The 22,989-nt window shown below is 37.9% G+C and overlaps 1 protein-coding gene across 1 annotated transcript in view; it reads right to left on the bottom strand.

Moving 5' to 3' along the window:
- pth1r (parathyroid hormone 1 receptor) overlaps window positions 1–22,989 on the bottom strand; it is a 249,073-nt gene that overhangs the window by 40,269 nt on the left and 185,815 nt on the right. Inside the window, exon 6 of the mRNA XM_020923024.2 lies at window positions 13,758–13,944. Within this exon, the coding sequence (XP_020778683.1) occupies window positions 13,758–13,944 (187 nt within the window). The remainder of the gene's footprint in view (window positions 1–13,757; window positions 13,945–22,989) is intronic.

Here is a 22,989-nt window from a genome sequence, read left to right as displayed (position 1 = left end):
ATAATGCTAACGCTGCACTACCAGCTCACATACCTGCTCCACATACCCAATATACATTTAAACTGGCTTGCCACTCACCACACCGACAAGCGCGCTAACAGCTGCATGGATAAGCAGACCTTACAGTTACTCAGACCCACACAAAAAGATATTGAAAGTGACAGAATGCTGTTATTTTGGGGAATGGTGACAGTTCAGCTGTAGGACTGTGAAACATGTCTCACTCCCAAAATGTCCAATTGCAATTTTTCTGACAATTTGTGATTAGATTTAAGATTTATTTTTGAATAATAAGTTCAAAATTCACATTTAAAAAACATCTAGAAGAAGACAAAACAAGAATCATTAAAAGGAGACATTTTTGATTTCAAATTTCATAAACTTGATTTGTCTGTGTCCCAAAATACGAATGTTCATGAAATAGCTTTTACTGATAAAAATGGAATAATGATTTCTTCTTAATTACAAAAACAAGACAATTCTCCAATCAGAAAGAAGAATGAGCCTCACATGAGTCTCTTATTTGGGTTGCCAGGTTCAATGTTGAAATCCAGTTGGTTTAAACCTATAAAGCCACTGTGAGATCTGAATGGTCACTCCTGAAACCCCAGCACCTTCAGCCAGTCATGAGTCAGTGCTAGTGCAGCCTCTGCAGCTCAGGGAGGGAAATCTGGAGGTTCTTTCACAAGAACTCAAGCTTTCACAAGAGACATGACCTGTTCGTATACTGAGAAAAATCTGTATGTCCCCTCTAGGCCTCTCACGATAATTACTATATTGACTTATCGTTCAATCACTGGATTTTAGACAAACTTTATTCATCCACAAGTGAAATGATTTGGACACAGGAGCTCACATATCACTATAAATATAATAACAGAGGAAAAACATAAATAATACATTCTCAATAAGTAGCAATAAAAATAGCAAAAGATGGTGTCACGGTGGTGTTACAAAAGGCTGAGTTGTTGTACAGTTGTAGGGAGTATTATCTGTTACATAAGGGTGAGTTGTTGTACAGTTGTAGGGAGTATTATCTGCAACATAAGGCTGAATTGTTGTACAGTTCTAGGGACTATTATCTGCCACATAAGGCTGAGTTGTTGTACAGTTGTAGGGAGTATTATCTGCCACATAAGGCTGAGTTGTTGTACAATTGTAGGGAGTATTATCTGCCACATAAGGCTGAGTTGTTGTACAGTTGTAGGGAGTATTATCTGTTACATAAGGGTGAGTTGTTGTACAGTTGTAGGGAGTATTATCTGTTACATAAGGGTGAGTTGTTGTACAGTTGTAGGAGTATTATCTGTTACATAAGGGTGAGTTGTTGTACAGTTGTAGGGAGTATTATCTGTTACATAAGGGTGAGTTGTTGTATAGTTGTATGGAGTACAGTATGAATGTAGTGGTGTATTTCTCACTGAAAGTTGAAAGAATAATTCAGTACTTATCGTGTGTACATTTTCTTTGCCACAGAGGAGTTTTTTGTGACCTTTCTGTAATGTGATAAGTTTGGGGCTGTAGGGGGTTGAATAAATAACTAATTATGACTAATTATTGCTTCATTCCCATCTGTTGCAGATCAGGTCTTTTAATGATACTGTATATTTAAAACGATTTTCCTGTTTTAGTATTATGTTTTACCACAATATTTCTCTGTGGCGATATGTTGTGCTTCAACATTTACTTTTTTTTTTCTTTTTTTTTTTTTTTTAAGGGAAAGGTTAGAGTTCATTTGAGAACATGTACAGATCAAAACTACAGGGTCTGCAACTTTTAAGTGGAATATGAAATAATATTTAGGTTTTGGGAGAAAATGATGATACTTCAAAACATGCTGCCTTTGCAATTTGCTAATTGCATCCATAAAAAATTTGATTAGATTATGATGAATTTTGCAGCCCTATTTCCAGGTGAACCCTCTTGCTGTACGTGAGCCAGTGACCATAACACAAAGTCTGGCCAAAGTGCAGGAAGAGGGAGAGATAAGAGATAAATATAAATATAAAATATAAATAAAATATGTGGGGATATTGTATGGGGCGGGTTCAGGGTCTGCACACCAATCACTCCAAACTGTCCCCAAGTCTGTAGGTTAGGTTAGGTTAGGTTGCATTATTCGTCCCCGTAGGTAAATTTGCTTTGCAGATTTGAGAGGCAGGCCCCACATGTCACCTTTCATTCATCCACAAAACACGTATAAAAACACAATTACAAACTGAAGTGTTACAGTGCTCCAGTGCAGAATGGTTTGTTCCATTAACAATTAGTTAAATTCATCCATCACGCTTGGCTAAAATCACAATAAATATTAAATATGTAAAAAACACACAATCTTAGATAGATAGATTACAATTTATTCTTAAGTATGATAGCAGCCGGAACGAAGCTCCTTTTAAAAAGATTTGTTCTAGATCTTGGGACTAAAAGCCTCTGACCAGAGGGAAGCAGCCGAAACTCTGAGTTTAGTGGATGTTGCACGTCTTTTAAATACTCTGGGACATCCTCTGTAAGTGTCTCGAATACAGAGAGTCCAGGCGGCTCTGAGGATGGCCAATCACCTTAATCGCCCATTTAACCAACTGATTCAGGGAGTTCTTGTTTTTAGCAGCAATGCTCCCAAACCATGAGACCAAAGAAAACGTTAAAACTGATTCCATAAATGTTTTATAAAACAGTGTCATCATGGTTCTCTCTACACGGTAAAAGGACAACTTTGTAGCATGATCTCTCTGGAGACGGAGAGCAGGGGACCCCTCAGATCAGCTCCCTCTGTAAACACGGGCGAGGACGAAGCATTAAAACAAAAGTATAATGAGGTATTTACCAACAAATGTAAGATTTGAATGAGGGATTTGACATTTTGACAGATTCATTTTCTATTTTAATTATTAAATTTTTACTGGCTGGAAAATGATTGAAGCATTGGTACAACAGCAGCGTGGGTGTTCATAAACGAGGTGAGTGAAATGTCTTGCTCAAGGACATAACAACAGTATGCGCTGGTCAAAGCTGGTTTCTATAAAAGTGAAAAGATGCATAGCACACTCTCCCCCCCCTTAAATAACATTTGGCAAAGGAAGCCTTCATCAGATACTTTTTCTTGCTTTGGACCACAGTATAACAAATCTGGATTCTAACATATGACATATTTTTTGGTACAATATCAAAAAATTATACAGTTTTTGATACCTTTTGATTTGAGTGAGGACTTGCTCTAGAAATGTATATATTTAAGCATTATAAGTGGCTAAACAAGGGCGAGGAAGCATTAAAACAAAAGAATAAAAAGGTCTTTCCCAAGAACTACACAACTTGAATGAGGAATCTGACATTTGGACAGATTAAGTGCATTTCTTAACTTATTCAAAATGCACAATGTAACTTTTCCTGCTTGTCTCCATAGAGAGGTGATTAGTGAATGCATATGATAGATCCCAGAGTATGGCATTAACTCTTTTGCATTTAATCAATTACAAATGTAGGCTTTCTTCTCTGCAGCTCTGACTTGTAACTTGGCTCGGTGGTGTCACTGTGAAGATAGTATAAACGTTTAATGCTGCACTGTGGAACATTATGGGCAAAGTAATGACATCTCCATAAAGACAAGTATCTGGTTAAAACTTACAAGAAAAGCACAGTGGCCATTTATATTTACCATTAGCAGTTTTACCTAAGTAAAAACTAAAAACTTAATTACAGGCAAATCACTTTACAATTTTGTACATGATTCATTCTCTCCATACTCCAGACTGACAGAAGCGACACAGACAATCATCAAACTCATGCTCATTGACACAAGAACACTATGCGCTAGTTGGACCTGGAGTTAAGGCCCAGTATCCAAATTGTTTGCCATGAATTTAGGCAAAATTGATCTCCAGTTCTCCAGTACAGACATATTGTATAAGCTGCTCTTGAGGTCAAAGGAGTCCATCACATTCTGTCTGCACCTAAAGAGAAATCATTTTATTGTCTGATAATCAGGAAGTGCATATTAGCATGCTGGTTATGGTTAGAGTTACCAACATAGCAAAACGTCGCTCTGGCCTCTGGAGAGTGGAGAAAATTTGGCTGTTCTGAATGTATTAAGTAAGTGAGAAATAACTGCACTTTTATGTTTTTGAGACGGTACCATTAAAGGTTCTATATATATATACACAATTGAGTCCTGTGAGATTTAAGTCATGTTAAAATGTTGTTACCTCATCAGAAATATTCCACACATGTTTAAGGAATCCTGCATTATTAGTGTGTCTACATGTCCAAAGCTCAGAATGCTCTGTTCCACCTTGTGATGTTGTGAAGTGTTAACAAGTTAACAGCTACATTTTACCCTTTGTTTAGTAGAGGTGGGCAACTTCAGGTCTGAAATGATCCAAATTATTCTAGTCAAGGTGTTTAAAAAGACAGTTGAGCACGTCCTGTATCAATCACCACATGACATCACAAGGTGGAGTGTTTTCAGTTTGAGAGAAGAACTCAGCCTAAATATACAGGGTTTGTATGATAACGTGAGTGTGAATGAAACAAAACACAACTCCAGGTCTGTTTATGACATGGAGACTAAATAGAAACAAAGATTAGAAAAAATAGCATGATATCTATAGCCAAAACTCTATAGCCAAATGTTGAAAACAATATATTTCTTGGCACATTTTACATTTTATTATTTGAGAAGCGTTCAAACACCAAAGAAGTGGTAAAGTGCGGCTGGTGCTGACGCTGCAGGTGTGGGCTTCTGTGGGAATGTGGAGTCAGCCATTTTTAAGATGATGGCACAATGCGGTTACAGTTTGGGAATGGTGATAAATCTGCCTCATCTTTCATCTCCATGGCCACCACCGCAAAATATACACCCTGTCTGCTTACAAAGGGATGTGCTGGAGATTTTGTGCCAGGTGCCCTTCCTTGGAATTGTTCGCCTGTTTGCTTGTATATGATGACATGCACTTTTTCAAATCTGTATTTTGAATTAGATTTTATTTTGTCTTGTGTTTTTAAACTCCATACATCTTCACTGGAATCATTTGGAGGAATTCAGACCTGGGATTGCCAATCTCTACTGAACAAAAAGTAAAAAAGTAGCTGCTGAAAAGGTGAAAACTACGACTTGATGACATCACAAGGTGGAACAGAGCATTTGGAGCTTTGGAGATGTAGACAGACTAATAATAAAGGTTTACTCCAACATGTGCCTCAAACAACATGGTATTTTTAAATGGGTGGGAAATGAATGGAGCAACAGTGTCACAGCAGCAGAGGTGTCCATAAACAAGGTGAGTGAAGTGTCTTGCTCAAAGACACAACAATGCACTGCACTGGTCAAAGCTTGGATTTCACCTGCAACTATTCAGTAAATAAGTGTTTCTATGGTTTTGTTGCCGAATTAAACTGAATCCAGTCAATATAATTGGTCTGCAATCAAACCTGCACACACCACTTTAAAACTGGGACTAACCAAGGACTGAATTTGGAACTAGACCAGGACTAAACCAAGACTAAATCAGGACAGAACCAGGACTGAACGAGGTCTAAACCAGGACCAAACCAGAACTAAACCAGGAATAAACCAGGCTTAAACCAGGATCAAACCAGAACTAAACCAGGACCAAACCAGGGCCAAACCAGGACCAAACCAGGAGTAAACCAGGACGAACCCAGAATTAAACCAGGACCAAACCAGGACAAACCCAGGACTAAACCAGGACTAAACCAGGACCAAACCAGGACAAACCCAGGACTAAACCAGGACTAAACCAGGACCAAACCAGGACAAACCCAGATTTAAACCAGGACTAAACCAGGACAAACCCATAACTAAACCAGGACTAAACCAGGACAAAACCAGAACTAAATCAGGACAAAACCAGTAACAAACCAGGATTAAACCAGAATCAAACCAGGACCAAATCCAGAACTAAAACGAGTGAAACAAGCACCTAGCCCATTCTACCATTTCTCACACCTTTTCGGACTGGGACCAGTCCATCTGTGTGGACAGTGAGACATACTTTTTCCTCTTCACTTTGCCAGGCCCATTACTTTAGTTGGCTCCTGCCTCTCTGCACTGTCTCTTCCTGTCTCTTCCTCCAAACCTCCCCGTATAATAACACATAAGCAGCACTTTATTTATACTTCATTAACTCCTTTTTTATTTGCAGTTGGGTCCAAAGTCGTCTGTCTTGTTTATAGTGGCACTGCATTCTGCTCGTACAATGGGACGTGTCAACATCAGCTGTAACTTTAGCATAAACTGTTTGTGAATGTAACTGCAGCGGATGGAGTACAGCCAAAAATTTTACTCAAGTAAGAGTAATGTTACTTCATAATAATATTACTAAATGTCAAAGTATGAAGTAGTGATTAGAAAAATTACCCATGCAAGAGTAAAAAAGTATTTGGGAGAATTACTACTCACATTACTCTGTAAGAGTAATGGGTGTTTTTATCATTTGAAGCTGAATTAGAAGGATGCAAAATAAAATAATGTACAAAATCTGATCTCTTTAAAAGCCACAGTGTGTAACTTTTAGCCAAGAAATAGGCTAAAAGAAAAGCATGTTTTTCTTGCCTTAAAGCAATTAGAAAAACATGTGCCTTCCTCTGTGCATGCCTCTTCCTGCTGGTTCCATGTAAAATGTTGTTTCTTTGAATTTAATATTCCACAGTATGGCATTAAACATATGTGTCTTCATGAAGAATGTCCTAAAGTTTAACTTTCTATTTCACGGAATCGTCCAGGTAAAGTGCCACCTCCAGAAAGTTACATACTGTATCTTTAAACCACAAAAATTTGAAAAGTAAATCATATCTGAAGGAACGATGCAAAGAAACACAAATGTTCAAATCATTTCATTTAGTCAAGATAAAAACTCTGAAGTCCTTGGAGACGTTACTCTGAGCAGGCTCCACAAACCTGACTCGTATTTAGCTTAAAGGAGGCTCTTCTTCCACAGAGAATCTTCCAAAGTGAGGTTTTAACTTTCTATTTCCATAGAAACAACCAAGTGACGCCACTGCCAAAAAGTTACAAATTGCACCTTTAAAGATAAACCCCAAAAATTTGAAAAACTAAATCATATCTAAAGGAAACACAAATGTTCAAAAGTGTCTGACACTTAGAGACTAAGTCACAGTGGAAAGAGTCACCAAAACTGTTATTCAGTAATATTACCTCAATAAAATATGAGTTGAGTGATGAGTGATGAGTTAATTTCAAAAGTTACTCAAGTAAATGTAAGTTGAGCATTACCCACCTCTGGAATAAAGCCATGCATAAAAAACAGTATTTACCCATGCAGGCCCAGGGAGCAGAAGCCAGGAGTGTGCCTTGTAAAGACTTGGCACATTGACAGAGAAAAAGAGAAGAAAAAAAAAAGTTTATTTGCCTCAGCGCTGGAAAAGCAGGTGAGACTTACAGAAACCCACCTCCTCCTGGGAACGCTCAAACCCTGACAGCCAGTTCCACAAATCATAGTCTGGATCAGTGTTCAAACCAAGCCCAGATCTTTATGAAATGGTTGGAAGGACATGATGTTTGAGTTAATGCCCGGCCCAGTAAAGTCGATACAAAGCCTGTTTTATAGACTGTTTGACAAAGACGGAAGAAGTTGTCCAAATATGAAGTCCACTAAAGCCACTAGAACATCAGTATGGGTAGACACGCAATTCTTCAGTGTTTTTGGTGCCCCTTGTCTCCACCCATGGTAATACATAAGCCTAATATTGGCCTATTAAATGTGCACTATAACTGTAACTTTTTGGTTGGGGGTTCGTTACCTGCTTGTTTCTATAGATATATCATTGCTCTACCGAATGTTCCACAGTGTGACATTAAACAGCTCTACTTTACATTTATTCAGTTACAGGTGGTTTTAGAGCTTAAAAATCCCTAGAAAAACAGACATTCTGATTGTGAGTGGGGTCGCCTCTCCACAGACCTGACCTGTAACTTGGTCTGCTTTGGTCTCTGTGAAGATAGAAAGGTTAAATATCATACTATGAAACATTCCAGACAAAGCAATAACATCTCCACAGAGAAAAGCTGAAAAATTACACAATGTATCTTTAAAGAGGATTTATTATGCTAAATAGATCTTTTTTTTTCTTTTTGTTTTTTTAGCTTCTACCATGATATAATGTTGATATAATGTTGTTCCCTCTTCAAAAGCCTGAAGAGGTTTTAAATGCCTTCCATGCATGTTTGAGTAATCTAGCAATCTCTCCCAGGCCCTATTCAAACCGTCTTTACTGTTAGCTCTAAGATTCTGTCCATAAGCTCCCACATGACAATTTTCCACAAATATACAAAAAACATGATACAAAATTGCACACAGCAACTTGACAAACCTGATGCGATGTGCAGCAGTTTCATCAGACACACGATGATTGTGTGGTGAGTGCTTTGAACGGGGAGTGACTTAGGACAAATAGCAAAGGGAGGGAAGACTAAACCTGAGCATCAACCAAAGTGCTCAGAGGAAACCCACCCAGACACACGGAGAAACATCTCAAACTCTGCACAGAAAGGCCTGAGCATCCTGGAAATTAAACTCACAACCCTCTTGCTATGAAGTATGAGTACTAGCCATTGTGTTGCCACATTTACACTAATATAGTCTGTGACAAAAAAACAAAACAAAAATGATGTCACTTAAAGATTTGAGATTAGAGAGACTTAAAATGTCTAAATGAACAAAAGTCAAATGTACTTGTTGCATGAGATTGGTCTGGACATTTGCCATTTTGACATATACCTTGGTCAAATCCAAAACAGCCACTACCAGAACCCATCAGAATATTTTAATAGTTTATATTTTAATCCTATTGTTGGATGAAGCCTGTTGCCGTAGCCTGCTCTACGGTTCACCCTCCAAACTCCTCAGTAGACTCCAGTACATACAGAACTCCGCTGCCCGCATCCTCACCCGCACCTCCTCCCGTGAACACATCACCCGTGTTCTCAGAGATCTCCACCGGCTCCCCATCCCCCAGAGCATCCAATTCAAACTTCTCACCACTGTCTACAAGTCCCTCCACAACCTGGCCCCCACCTGCCTCTCTGAACTCCTCCACCACCACACCCCGACCCGTGTCCTCCGATTTGCTGACGCCAACCTCCTGTCTCCCCCCAACAGGACGAAACATAAGACCTGGGGGGACAGGGCCTTCTCCACCGCTGCTCCCACCCTCTGGAACTCCCTCCCCAAACACATCAGAGACTCATCCACACTCCCCATATTTAAAAAAGCCCTGAAAAACATCTCTTTAAAAAAAACTTTCATTAACAGTCTTTTTCTCTTGTTTGTCATTGTTTGTCTTCCCATGTAAAGCGTCTTTGGGTATCTTGAAAAGCGCTATACAAGTGTACATGTATTATTATTTATTATTATTATTATTATTATTATTATCATTATTATTATTATTATTATTATTATTATTATTATTATTATTATTAATGTGTTTTACCGTGTATGAGTGAGAGGTATGTGGGAGTGGGTGTTCTAGGCTTTTGTCATGTTTTATGAAGTGTGCAGCTGATGTGGCCTTGGTCCAGCAGGGACTAAGGAAGGAAATGAGCTTTGGCTACAATCCTGCATATTTGCAAGTACATGTTTGTCACTTACATTACCTTGTCTTTTAATATGCATTGTCCCTTTAATAAATAAATAAGTACAACTACAAATGAGACGTCTCTATTGAGAGTGTCTTTGAGTCTATTTATCAGAGCTGTCAGTATTTGTTTCTCCTGTGATAACACTAATTCTTCACCCCTGATGCATACTTGTCCTCCTCCCTGTTGAGCTGTGCTGATGTCCGTTTAATCATTTTGACTGGGCACCTGATCTAACACACAACAGTGAACCGAGCAGAGACGGCAGCACCTGGAGCATCAGCTGTGGCCTATCTTTCACAACACATTTATTGTTTGAATCCAAGTCCAAAAATGACTTTATGTGCACAAGGTAAACCTGAAAAAGCAGCTGTTTGTGTCTATGCAGATGTTACTGCTATCTCCACGGAGACATCACTGGTATGTTCTTTTTTTTTTTTCAATTAAAAGATCCATAATTAAATAAATGATAGATGAATGTTTAATGCTATACTGAGCAACATTCCAGGCAAAGCAATAACATCTACATGGCGACAAGCAGGGGGAAGACCAGAAGAGTTACGCAGTGCACCTTTAAAATTATGCTTCAACAACAACAAAAAAAACAACAACAAAAAAAACTTCCCTGGTGCCCTCCATCCCTCCATATCTCCAGCCTCCCTAGCTGGCCAGAAGACAGATATCAGCAAGTGCAATGTAAAATTAGAATGTATTCTTCTATTCTTCCTCAGCAAAACATGCCTGAAGTGGTTTTAGATGTCATCCATGCATGTTTGAGTAATCTAGAGAACTCTTCTATGCTCTCTTTAAACTCTCCTTGTGGTTAGTAGTACGATTGTGTCTAAGACCTACACAAACTACATGTTAAAAATTCCATCAATATACAAAAACAGGAAACATAACACACTACAACTTCCCAAGCCTGATGTAATGGGCAGTAGTTTGATTAGCCCAGTGGACACCAGCAATGGACACCAATTTCGTTGTTATAGCGCTCTAAAGGGAGAGTGACTTAGCGTGTGGAGCAAACGGAAACTAACTGAACATGTTGTGAGGCAAATACAGCATTTCCACTGCAGTAAAAGATAACATGGTGATCTAAATATCAATATATCAATCAAAATTCATTGTATTTTGTCATCCAAATACAACAGTTACAGTCGTCCCTCGCTATATCGCGGTTCACCTTTTGTCGATTATTTTTTAGTGCAATTTTGCATGTGTTTTTTTAAAGCATATGAACGCATATTGCATATTACAGGCAGGTAGTAATTACACACGGGTGGGTCAGGACTAAACCAGGTCTAAACCGGGACTAATCTTGGACTTAAGAGAAAGAACCCCGAGCAGGGTGTCGGTCGGGCAATTGCCGCATTTACCTCCTTGAGCTGTGGAGCTCTCCCTCGGTCCTTTGCTCCTGCAGTCACCTCCAAGCCCATCCCAACAGTGAGTCCTGTTTCAGTTCTGGTTTAGTCCTGGTTTAGTCCTGGTTTACTGCTACTTTAGTCCTGGTTTATTCCTCCTCTTCAGTCCTGGAATCAGTTCTATATTAGTCCTGGGTTAGTCCTGGTTTACTGCTACTTTAGTCCTAGTTTATTCCTCCTCTTCAGTCTTGGAATCAGTTCTAGATTAGTTCTGGGTTAGTCCTGGTTTAGTCTTGGTTCAGTCCGTGGTATAAGCAGTGCAAAAGTTTGATATAATCTCGGGTTAACGGGCACATGCGGTGTCGTACTGCGGTGTCGTACTGCGGTGTCGTACTGCGGTGTCGTACTGCGGTGTCGTACTGCGGTGTCGTACTGCGGTGTCGTACTGCACGGGTCTCCAGAAATGGGCCCGTTCTCTGTAGGGCTCCATTAAGGAATAAATGAGTCTTTGATTCGTTACATAAAGAAGGACGAAAATAACATAAGGACGACAACAGCAATAAGTTTTAAGAAGGGTGTAAAAAGTGTTGTAACTGTCCTGTCTGAAAAAAGTGTCTAAAGTGTGTGCTGAGGGGTTTTACAGCATTAAAACAGATACAATAATTGTAAAATATAAAGTTGACTACTTTACGGATTTCACCTATCACGGGTTATTTTTAGAACATAACTCCTGTGATAAACGAGGGATCACTGTACTCTAAAAATCAACTGATTTACTGACACATGTCACAAGGTATTTTTAATGATCAGATTTCTGTTTGCGATGAAAACACACAAAAATCAGATCGATTTATTAGCTTCTGAATATTGTAGTTATAATTTTTTGACAGATATTCTTAAAAAACAGTGGCTAGTGAACATGAAAGTTCATGTCATTTCCTCATAATTATAGTGTGGGTTTTTAATTTTCACTTTCCACATTTTAATTTGGTAAAAGTTAAGAAAGATCAACTACAAAAGCTTTCTTCAAATGAAATACAGTGTAACTTTACAACCTTTAATCTTGCACCTGAGAAATTAATTATCTTATTTCAGAAAAATAATACTTTTGTTTTGCTTTTGCTGGAGCTTTCTAGTCAAAACCAGCCTGGGTTTAGAGAGAGGACCAAATCTGAACCAAAAAAATGTTCGTTATCACACAAGTTCTGTTCCATTTTGGTATTGAGAAGATCTTTGTATAACCCCCGAACCCACTTTTATTGTGAAAATTATTATTATTTCAGATTTTGCCCCTGCCCTGGGTCAGACTGATGCATATCACTTTCATATTAGGCAAGGTTAGTGAAGTGTCTTGCCTAAGGACACAATGGCAAAACTTGGTCTGAGTGGGAATGGACCCTCTGACCTTCTGCTTGGAAACTGTGCAAACCACCAGAAGTTAGAAAGTATCCATCCATCCATCCATTTTCGTCCGCTTATCCGGGGCCGGGTCGCGGGGGGAGCAGCCTAAGCAGGGACTCCCAGACTTCCTTCACCCCAGACACGTCCTCCAGCTCCTCCAGGGGGACCCCGAGGCGTTCCCAGGCCAGCCGAGAGACATAGTCCCTCCAGCGTGTCCTGGGTCTTCCCCGGGGCCTCCTCCCGGCGGGACATGCAGTTAGAAAGTAAATAAATAATACATTTGTAATACTTGCAGTATTTTAGCTCCAACTTGTACTGCATTTCTATGAACACTAACTTAAATATCAAATTTCCAAAATCCTACAATCATGTGCCAATGCCAACAAAAACATACTTTCTCTCCGCTGCACTTGAAGCTTGTCATTAAAGGTGCATTTTGTAACTTTTCTGGTGGAGAGCCCATCAAATGCTTCTTTCCCTGGAGATGTTGCTTTGTATTGCTTTGTCTGGAATGTTTCACAGTATGGCATTAAACCAGGGGTCAAACATACGGCCCAGGGGCCAGATCCGGCCCTCCAAGGCCTTTTATTCGGCAATCGACTGATTTTCTACTAAAATATTATATTTTCTATTAAAATATAGTTAATTTTCTGTGGTGTTTATCACAGCAGTGTCTCCAGCGTCTCTGTACGTGGCCCCTCCCACCAGAACAGCACAAATGAAGACTTGTCTCTTTCAAAACGCTCTTAAAGGACGATCGTTTTGACTGTTGACCGTGACACCCTCATCAACAACATGAGAAAAGTGGAGCCGAGTGCAGGATTTTACAACAAAGATGTACTTATTCCTATTTACATACAAGTTCATGTTAAAACATTGTGTTGAAATTGCATGTTTCTTAAAGTTTCGGGTTGTTCACGATATTATAATATTTTGTAAGAAAGAGTTCATCAATTAAGAAAAAAAATTGTAATAGTGTTTCTCTGCACAAATATTTGAACTTATTGCTATTTTTGGGGTACATATATTTTTTCTGGCCCCTTTGGGATCAAAGTAGGCTGGATACAGCCCCCGGACCAAAATGAGTTTGACACCCCTGCATTAAACCTTTCTATCTTCATGGAGACTAAACCTGACCAAGTTATGGTTCAGATCTGTGGAGAGGTGACCCCGTTCACAGTCATAATGTTTGTTTTTCTAGGTATTTTTAAGCTATAAAACCACCTGTAATTGAATATACAGTATGTAAGGTAGAACATGATATAGTATACACAGAAACAAGCAAGTGACAGACCAATGACCCAAAAGTTACATAGTGCATCTTTAACCTTTTTTTTTTTTTATGTATGTATTTGTATATATGCATTTTTACTCACAAACTGTGTCTTGTCAGCAGGGGGCGCCTCTGTGATGGACTTGAGGTCTTCCACAGTGACGCGGTGCATGTCTTCAATGGCAGAGCCCGAGTACAGCACAATGTCTTTGACAAAGATGCTAACAGCGCGCAGCATGTAGGATACAAACAGGTGCATGTGGATGTAGTTCCTCGTACAATGCAGACGCCTGAGGAAGGAAGAGGAACGACAAAATAGGGTTAAGAACAACAAGCCTCATACATTCATCTTTTCTTAAAAAGTCTTTGTAAATTCCACTTTAAGAAGATGTTCAGAGAACTCTGCTCCAGATTCACAAAGCGTTCTTAAGCTCGCAAACTATTTCTTAAGTCACAGTTTTGCCAAAATCACCAACACCCAGATACGAACACCTCCATGCTCATTTACATTTCATTTACATGGAAAATGAATGTATGAATGAATGTATTTGGTTAGAAACACCCTCTGAACTTCCAATAATGGCCAATATGGTTTTTGCATTATGACGCGTGAAAACGAAAGAATGACTGAAGAAATCAGGTGGAGCGTCTACAGACTACAGCTGTTTTACAACTTGATCAGAGATTTCAAATGCCCAACCTCACATGAACACATTCACAGAGGGAAGCTGGGGTAGGGGTGCACAAGAGTGCGCTCTGGTTCTGCCTGTTTGTAGAATTTGTTCTTCCAGAGAACATTTTTAGTTAAGAAAAACCTTTGTGAATACCAAAAATGTTTGTAAGAAGGCCTTAAAGTTTCATGAATGTGGCCCAATATCTGTAGTCACTTAGTCATTCAGTTGATTAATGCAGTGGAGTATTTAGTTGATAATAGTAGTAGTAGTATATTAAAAGTAGATATTGCGTGAACTCCTTGGCAGTTATAACTTTGCGAGTGATCAGATGCAGAGAGATGTGTAATAGTTTTGAGAGCTTTTGCCACACCCCCCTTTTTAACTGGCAGGACTTCACTTAAAAACTGTTTCTATCTATAAAGCAACAATCCTGGGAAAATTTAAACTGTATATTTTCTGAGGCTTAAAGGCAATGGACTTTTTACAGAAGAGTACTGAAACCAATGTGAAAGAAACCAAATACATCTCCAGCTTTGTTTTGATGAAGGAACAATGTTAAATGATGTAAAGCTCAGAAATGTTCATTCCATTCGGCATAATATGTGTCCTTTAGGGAAGGGGCAAGATCCCATACCACAAAACCTGCCACTAACTTGTACACACATGAGAAAAATTCTCAATCCTGTGAGATTTTTCCCCCCATGTTTTTACATTTGGATTGGACAAAAAAAGGCAAAAATATTACCATAAATGATGAGGCCAAAACTGTGGACTGAATCACAAAATGTCTTCATTATGAATTATGTTGAAATCTCTTCTCGTTTCATTCTCATGGAAATTGTGTCTCATCCCACCCCTAGTGTTCTTTAACAGTAGTGTATAGGTCCAGTAAATTCCACTGTTAAACCCAAACTTTAGTGAATAAAAACACAGTGACGAAAGATTTCACATTTTTATTTCTGTATTCTGTGTTTTAACTCAGACACTATTATCATGTCTTGTCATGGTGTCCACAAAGAACTCAATTTTCTCAGTTTGGGTTTTGTGCAAACATTTAATTGCCTGCTTTAAAAGTCTATTGACAAAGAATGTTAGTAACAGCCACAGTATTGACAAGACTAAATCAATGCAGTATTTTCTTTGTGTTGCAGTAGTATCTCATAATGGACATCCGCTCATATTTAACTGAACCATGCAGTCTAATTACTTCATGTGAATTTAGTGAACGCCAATTATTGCTATGGCCTCTTCATACCTTTGGTACAGTTTACTGGTATTTTTAATCATTAGGAAACGCTCATCTTAATTGAACACAAATAAATACTGCAGATGCTACGGGTTAGGGGTTAATAGGGACATTATGCAAAAATGAGCAGAGGAATCTAATGTATTTCCCTTCGTTGTTTTAGAGTGATTCACAGGTTTGGGTTATTGTCTCGCACCCTCCCACAGCCCTGGATCTATTCAGTGCTTCAAATATAGACTTCTTTGTATACAGATGTAGATCTTTCTTAAAGCAGAACTAAGGAATATTTTACATCATTAAATATCTGTAATAAATACGTATTTTTGTGTTTAAAGGGCCATGCTATTCTGTGTTCTAATGTTGTTTCCTCATCAAAAACATACATGGACTTGTGTTTTGTTTCATTCACACATGTTTGACTCACAAATCCTGCATATTTAGCCTTTAGAGTTCTTCTTTAAAACAGAAAGAACTGTGTATTTAAACTCCAAACCTTCACTAGAATCATTTGGATAATTTCAGTTCTGGAACCACTAATCTCTACTGAACGAAAAGTAAAAGTAAATTGTTAACTTGAAAGCTGCAGTTTCATGACATCACAAGGTGTAACTGAGCATTTGGAGCTTTGGAGATGTAGACAAACTAATAATGCAGGATTCCTCAAACGTGTGAATGAAACAAACACAACACCAGGTCTGTGTTTGATTATGAAACAGAAGACACTTCTGTGCCATATAAGACCTTGAAAGTGTCAGTGACATGTCTCCTCCTGCTGTCTCGTGGGAAATCCTGGTTCTTTTATATGATATATTTGGGTATGTGATTATACAGCTTTATTTCAGTAAAACAAAAATAGCATGTTCTCTGTGTATTCTCACAGTGGAGCTGTGGGGGGAGCTCTATTTCTAAAGTTACTCAGTTGTTGTTTTTTTCCATTGAGTGTAAATGAAAACCCACTGCTTGCTACAGTGAAATGTCACTTTGAAGAGGCAGGGGCAGCGGCTATGCCATTTTTAACAGAAAGTCAATGGACCCATTTCTTTTATTACTGCTACACCTGATTTTTTCCATTTTGCCATTGTTTAAATGAAACCACTGTGTGCTCTCTGCATCTAATAATAAATCAGGAAGTGTACTATTAACATTAGCATTACTTTAATGACAAACTTTGCGCTGGCCTGTGAAAGTACTTAAAGCTCATTTGTAATTAGACTGGTGGGCCTGCCTCTGGTGTATTCTCACATATCATCACTAGATGCTGTCTACATTAGTGCTGTGTGACAGTGTCAGAGCTCTGACCTGACAGAAGATGAGCAGAGAGCTCAGGTGAGTCTGAACAAAGGCCAGGTGAGTGGAGCAGGGAACAGGTCTCACATCTGACATCTACCGGTTAAATAATCTCATACATTTACAGATGGCAGCTTTAAAGGTCCTATATTACAAAACTGACTCTTGTGAGTGTTTCATCATGTTAGAATGTCCAATCTCCAAAGTTCAAAATGCTCTGTTTCACCTTGTGATGTCATGAGTTAGTAGAGTAGTTTACAAGTTGACAACTACCCTCTATCTTTAAAGATTGGCAATTTTAGTGATGAAATCATCCTAATGATTCTACTGAAAAACTGTGGAGTGCTTCTTGTATTACCACATGACATCACAAGGTGTAACAGCACATTTTCTGTTTGAGGGAAAAACATGGCTTAAATCTGCAGGATTTGGGTGTTAAACATGAGATTTACATTCTTATACAGTGGAACATGTAACATTAGTAAAATCATAATAGAAATAACTACAACAAAAAGAAAAAAAAATACCCAAAAAGGAGTGAGAGGAAGAAAACTTATTTAATAAGCCTATAAGTATGTATTGGGAAAGTAACGAATAACTTTAGAAAGTTGCAAACAATGTTAATACTATTACTATTAGATTACGATTAAATACAGGAAAAGAGGATTTTTTCAGGATGAGTGCATCGAAATACCTGCGTAATACAACAGTCTGAAGAATTTTTTACTTGCCCTGACACAAATGTAACTCTGCTTAGACTGCGCGAGAGCCAGCTCTGAAGTGTGTACCTCTACTAAATCACAAAAAAAGCCATTTCACATTTTAGCTGTGTTTATTAAATTTCATTCATTTTCGTGTTGGAGCGAGTCCCAGGTGCTTTAGGTGAGGGGCATGGGCGCTGCTTTGGTATGTGCCAGTTAATCAGGGCTGGAGACGCTGTGACAGGCAACTATTTAGACGAGCGAGAGAGAGTTAGAATATAAAATACACTAGGCTGGGGGATGTTAGGATGCTGGAAAAGGTCATGTTTAGACTATACAGAAAATAGTTGGCTTCAGACTGCTGTGAACTTTTAAAACTGTTCAAATCTGTGCTTATTTTGTGTGATAGTATTCAAAGAGTGGCACTTAAAGATGCTATATACACAAGATGGATTGTTGTGAGATTAAAAGTACCAAACACTTTCTCCATTCAGATGTTTTTGTTTTGTCCATAATTTTTCACAGTGTGGTATAAAACCTTTCGGTAACACTTGAGATTAGGGACCACATATTAAGAGCTAGTTAATAGTAAAATGTATAACAGGTACTTAATTACATCTTTGTTAGTATTTATAAAGTACTGTCAATGCATTTTTGTCTAAGACGAGTCTATTTTGAGAGTACTAACCCATTAACTATTTTCTTCCCATTAAAATAGTGGAGATTAGAACAGATGTTTTTGTGCATACACTGAAATCTTAATAAGCATTAATAAATGTTTGATTAATACCAACTAATAGCTAAGTAATAGCTAATTAACATACCAGTTACCACTTAGTTAGCTATTAATATGTGGTCACTAAAGTGTTACCAACCTTTCTATCTCAGACCAAACTAAACCAAGTTGCAGGTCAGATCTGTGGAGAGGCGCCCACACCGCTCACAGTTAAAATGCCTGTTTTTCTAGCTATTTCTGAGCTATTAAACCACCTGTAATTGAATAAATGTAAGGTAAAGAAGTTTAATGTCACACTGTGGAGCATTCCAGGTACAGCAATGACATCTCCGTAGAAACAAGCAGGTGATGGACCCTCCACCAGAGAAGTTACACAATGCACCGTTAAAGCTGTTAGAATGTTGTTACCTCCTTAAAAGCAGATCTGGAGTCATGTTTTGTTTCATTCACACATGTTTGAGTAATCTTGGATTATTAGTCTGGCTGCATCTCCAAAGATCAGAATGCTCTGTTCTTCTTGGTGTATGGAGTTTAAAAACACAGTGGAGGAGCATTCCCTATATTACCACATGATATCACAAGGTGGAGTGTTTTCAGTTTGAAAGAACAACTCAGCCTAAATCTGCAGGTGTGAATGAAACAAAACACACAAAGTATGTTTTCAATAAGGAAACAGCATTATAACAAGGATCAGAAAATATCCTAATATTGGCCCTTTTAGAGGTGATGCTACTGTCCCTGTGTGAGGAAAATTCATTTTGAAAGCTTCCATGTTCAGAGATTAAACTGACAAAAAGTTGAGCTTGTTGTTTCTCGCTCTGCAAAGACTGGCAAAGCAGGAAGCCGTCACTCACTGAATAAAATGTAAAATATTGCGATGTTGTTCAGGCAAAACAAACAGCAGATTCTGAGTTGGGTTTGACAATGAAGTGACAGCAGTTCTACTATAGGACGGGGGGAAAGTGCAAATCCACCCACTCGTGTACATGCTTAGAAGACTGTACGGTTCTAATATCGCAACACACACCCTGTAGCAGCTGATAATGTAATAACTGCCTATAACGTAATAACTTTTATGAAATAAAGCCAATAATGTCATAACTTGCCAGTAGTGTAAGAAAATGTCTAAAACAATAACATAATAACCTCTTGCCAATGATGTAATAAGTTATTGTATTATTGGTTAGTTATTATATTACTGGCTGGTTTAATTAAAAAAATAAAAAAATTAAATGAAATAACTGCAGTTTGATTGTACAGTAGAGTATTGGGACTACTGGAACTGCTTTGTGTTTTACAGATCATAGTTTTGTATGAAGATGTTAAAAAGTGGACAAGTGCCGTAAAACTGACAGTTATTTGAATAGTTTGAATTTGAATTTAAAAACATTTTAGAAAAATGTTAGTGGTTCACTTAAAAGGTTGAATTAAAATGACTGGATCTGAGAATCCTCACATTTACATTTCCTTGTGCTCTTTACATGTGAGTCATTATTTGAATATATAAACATATATATGTATGTCAGCACCTGAATAACTAGAAGCTGAGAGAAATAATTGTAACCATCAAGTTAAATAAACAAATAGTCCTCATTTCTAAGGGGGAAGATAGATATAAAACCCCTAATAATAATAATAATAAGTGTTCCCTGTAAGAGGCACAGGCCGACTACAGAAAGACACTGAGAGAGTGTAAGTCCATTGTGTCCAAGTATTCAAGCAGCTATTTGAAAGAAACAACAATTTACCTCAAATGTGACACTTTAAATTCAATGAATGGATCTTAAATAATTAAAGGAGCAGCGTGTAAGTTTGTGGCCAGGACTGGTACTGCAATCTCTACAAACTGCAGAGCACAGTATCCCCTCCCCCAGATAAGAGGCCCCCAGCTCGGTGTCCAAATTCAGAGGTGGAGGTGGAAGGTGGAGGAACAGGCCCAGACACATAATATACACATAATGACAACAGCAACATAAACTGAGGGCTGCAATTTATACAGAAAAGAGAATATTCAGGCTGGATTACTGTGGTTGCTGATAAAAGTGTTTGAAATGATGATGATTCCTTAATGTCTAGTGATATATCAGGTGATTTTATGATTAATTTACAGTTATTTCTTACATAATGTGCCTTTAAATCAGGGGTCACCAACTTTTTTGAAACTGAGGGTTACTTCATGGGTACTGAGTCATACGAAGGACTTCCAGTTTGAGACGCTTGCGAGGTTCTAACCAGTGGACACTGCACAGATCCATGTTTCCAAACACTCTTGTACAAGTTCTACACAGCAGCAGATTCTTCATTAAAATCTTCAGCATAAATAAACTCTACTTTACAACATATAAACCATAACCACAATAGAGCCACATCAGCCTGTTTGAGATTATAATGTATTTAATGCAGCTTTGTGCATATCTGATTATGTTTTACAGAAACAAAACTTAAAACTGCATGGCTCATTTGCATAAACTGTAAGCTCTAACAAAACAGCTCACTCATCTAAATGGGTCATCTAAACTTCATGTTTAATGAACATATTTTTAAGATAATGTCATTTTGAAATCTATATAAATACAAGGGTGATTAAAAAGAATAGCTACAGTATGATATTAAGAAATGTTTACATTATTGACTGGTTTAAAAAACTACTGCCAATACATTATTGGCAGTAGTTTTTTTATTTATTTTTTAAATACATGTTTATTCATTTCATTAGAGATGTTAAGTGTCCATTTAGCTATTTACACGAGTGTAAGCACATCCATATGTCACACATTATATATATATATATATATATATATATATATATATATATATATATATATATATATATATATATATATATATATATATATATATATATATATATACACACACACACATATATATACATACACACCTACACATACATATATACATACATACATACTCTATATTCATTTACCTTATGTTCATAACAATACCCCTTATTTGTTTATATACGCACACACGCACACATATATACACATGCACATACATATACATATTTAAATCCATGCACCTATATACATATAGGCACATATCGGCAGTAGTTTTTTTAAACCAGCCAATAATGTAATAATGTAATAATTAACCAATAATGTAATAACTTACTACATCATTGGCATCAGGTTATTATGTTATTATTTTAGACATTTTCCTACATTACTGGCAAGTTATTACATTATTGGTTTTATTACATTAAAAAAAAAAAAAAAAAAAAAAAAGTGACATTATCAGCTGCTACACACCCACTACGCTAACACCAATGTGACCTGTGGATATTCACTACAAGTGAAGTTTAGCACGAGAGCACTCTTACTTGACTGGCATTTTAATGTGTTTCACTTTTCAGTTTATTTTTGTAACTGTTCATTAAAGCTGTATTGTGTAACTTTTTGGGTGGAGGGCCCATCAAGTGCTTTTTCTCCATGGAGATGTTGTTGTTTTGTCTGGAATGTTTCACAGTATGGCATTAAACCTTTCTATCTTCACAGACACCAAACCAGACTAAATTACAGGTCAGATCTGTAAAGAAGCGACTCCACACCACTCACAGTCACTGTTGTTCTGTGTGTTTTTGAGCTATAAAACCACCTGTACTTGAATACATGTAAAGTAGAGCTGTTTAATGTCACAATCCAGGCAGAGCAATAACATCTCCATAGAAATAAGCAGGTGACAGACCCCCAACCAGAAAGTGACATAGTGTACCTTTAAAGATGGACTATGAGATGTTTTGGGTGGAGCTGCCTATCTCTTCCTCTTTCTCAACCATGTGTGAATGAACAAAACACACCTGCAGGTATGTGTATCGATCTAACCCAGTGTTAGTTTAAAGTAGGGATTGGCATGATTAGTCGATTAATCGATAATTGATCATTAAGAATTTCATCGATTACGTTCATTTTAATCGAAAAAACGATTGTAGGTTGCTGTGCGTAGCGTGACCGAACAGGGGTCTGTACATGTAGCTCTCTGCACTCAGAAGGAGCGAGACACAAACAGTCGGTCAGTCTGCAACGTACTGAAGTGCAAATGCGAACGATGTGCAAAGATGACTTGTACAAGAAAGTCCACGCTTTCCGTTCGGGACAAGTGTGAGGCCATGTGCACAGTGTACAAAGCAGGTACATATGTTTCGGTGTCCAGTGGGAAAAAGCTTTGCCAGATGAGAGTCGCTCAATGTCGATGACGAGTCCCCACCTCCCTCCCCCCGTACGGTGTCCTGGTTTTGACAAACGCAAATATGATCACACTAACCTGTATTCCACTGAGTCGTGTCTTTTAATCCAACAGAAATTGACCGCATCAGCGACACAAGAGCTGTAGTTTTATCTTCGCTTAGTTTATGCAAATTAGCAATCTGGTTTTAAGTTTCGTTTCTGTGAGAGTTGCGCAAAACTGAATTAAACACATTATAATGTCAAACGGATTGATGTGGCTCTAGAGTCATTATGGTTTATATGTCGTAAAGTTGAATTTATTTATGCAGATTAGCAGTGCAGATAGTAATAATAATGATGATCATTTTAATATAAAAACGTTACTGATTAATCGATAATCGATCGTTAATTCTTCCGACGATCGATTAAGAAAATTTCACCAAATGCCCATCCCTAGTTTAAAGGTCCAATATTATACAAACTTGACTCTTGTGACCTTTAAGACAT

This window comes from Boleophthalmus pectinirostris, unplaced genomic scaffold, assembly GCF_026225935.1.
Source record: "Boleophthalmus pectinirostris isolate CB_2022bp ecotype Guang Dong unplaced genomic scaffold, ASM2622593v1 HiC_scaffold_16, whole genome shotgun sequence".
In the NCBI taxonomy this organism is placed as follows: Eukaryota; Metazoa; Chordata; class Actinopteri; order Gobiiformes; family Gobiidae; genus Boleophthalmus; species Boleophthalmus pectinirostris.
The sequence above is the reverse complement of the archived record's forward strand: the minus strand, read 5'-3'. Positions and strand labels throughout refer to the sequence as shown.